The 1,488-nt window shown below is 34.1% G+C and overlaps 1 protein-coding gene across 1 annotated transcript; it reads left to right on the forward strand.

Annotated features, from left to right (window-relative positions):
- Positions 1-5: 5 nt before the first annotated feature.
- On the forward strand, positions 6-734 carry Phum_PHUM403540 (uncharacterized protein; the record flags this gene model as incomplete). Its single annotated transcript, XM_002428779.1, has 1 exon — positions 6-734. One exon carries the CDS (start codon positions 6-8, stop codon positions 732-734), a length of 729 nt encoding a protein of 242 aa, XP_002428824.1.
- Positions 735-1,488: the final 754 nt, after the last annotated feature.

The following is a 1,488-nucleotide window of genomic DNA, read 5'->3' on the forward strand; positions in this document are numbered from 1 at the left end:
AAACAATGACGGATTCGGATTTTTTCACCGAAAGCGATGCCGATATACACGACGATTTGTCTTTGGCGGCTGCTGAAATCGGTTCGGGGAGAGGTGATAGAAAAGCACAAGTCATCGATGGAACTCTTTACGGCGGAGTATCAATTCAAAATCACGCTGTCGTTAATACGGATAACGAGAGAAATGACGTCGTGACAAGTCATTTGGTTAATCGGTCCGTTACGACTAACGAGGACATGGAATCGAGTGGGATTTATTCAGATTTTGAAAAAAAAACCGAAGAAAATTGCCCACCTAAAACGGAATCCGTTTCTTATTTGGAAATGATAACAGAGCAAATGAAAACGATACAGAATCTTGCTCTCGCTTCGGCGGAAAAAAAATCCCAGCAAGATTCTTCGACGGATCGCATAGTCAAATCAAGCAGCGGGGAATCGTCGAAAACCGTTTACGAAAACACGTCTGTTGTAACTTCCGCTAAAAAAAGTAGCAAAGGAGGAGATTACGCCGCGACGGAGCGTAAAGAGTCTACACCTACTACTAAAGTATCCAGAATGCCGAATAGAAACGTACCCTCGAAAATAAAATCTTTCATCGAAGCAGCACCGGTCACGGAAGTGGAGGGAAAAACCAAAGTTGTGAAAAAGGGAAAATGGGATGATGTCATGGATAAAATAGCACAGGGAAAAGAGGAGAATAAGCAGGGGCAGATTTTTGATGAGAATTTCCCGTGAGGCTTATATCACTCAGAGAACTCCTTTGAGAACTATTTGGTGACAATGATGTTCTCGATTGTTTAGATTTTGGCGATACCAATGACGATTCCGAACTTCGTATTCGAGTACTTCGTCGGCTGAAAATAATAATAATAATAATAATAATAATATTAAAATCAACGTAAATTACGTACACTACAAACAAAAATACTCTACTACGCTATTTACAATAAAATACCGCAACCAATTATAAAGTGTTTGTCCACATTTTTTTTATTAAACATATATACATCAAACACACAAGTTAAAATCTATATTAAAAATCGAAATGATGATAATAATAATAATAATAACAAACACAAAACAAACAAACCTAAAAATAATATTCAAAAAATATTTAGCTGATTTACATTTTGAAAATCGTGCAACGACATTTTTACCCATTAATAACAAACGGTTAAAAAAAAAAATTTTCCCGATCCTCCTACGTGTAAAACAAACAAACAAACATGTGCAAACAAATTCTCACGTTTTAATTATGGTACATGTTGATTTTTGTACCATAACACAAAATTAAATCATATTTTAATAAACGTTAAAAATTTTTTTTTTTTTTTACGTTAAAAAAACACAAATAAATAATAATAATAAAAATATAAAAAAAAACGCACGAAAACAAACGTAAAAAATAAACAACCGTTCGATTATTTATTTACTCTATGAATATTTTTTTAAATTATCATATCGGCCACTATTCGCGTACGACGACGAT

Source organism: Pediculus humanus, genomic scaffold, assembly GCF_000006295.1.
Source record: "Pediculus humanus corporis 1103172107973 genomic scaffold, whole genome shotgun sequence".
NCBI lineage: Eukaryota > Metazoa > Arthropoda > Insecta > Psocodea > Pediculidae > Pediculus > Pediculus humanus.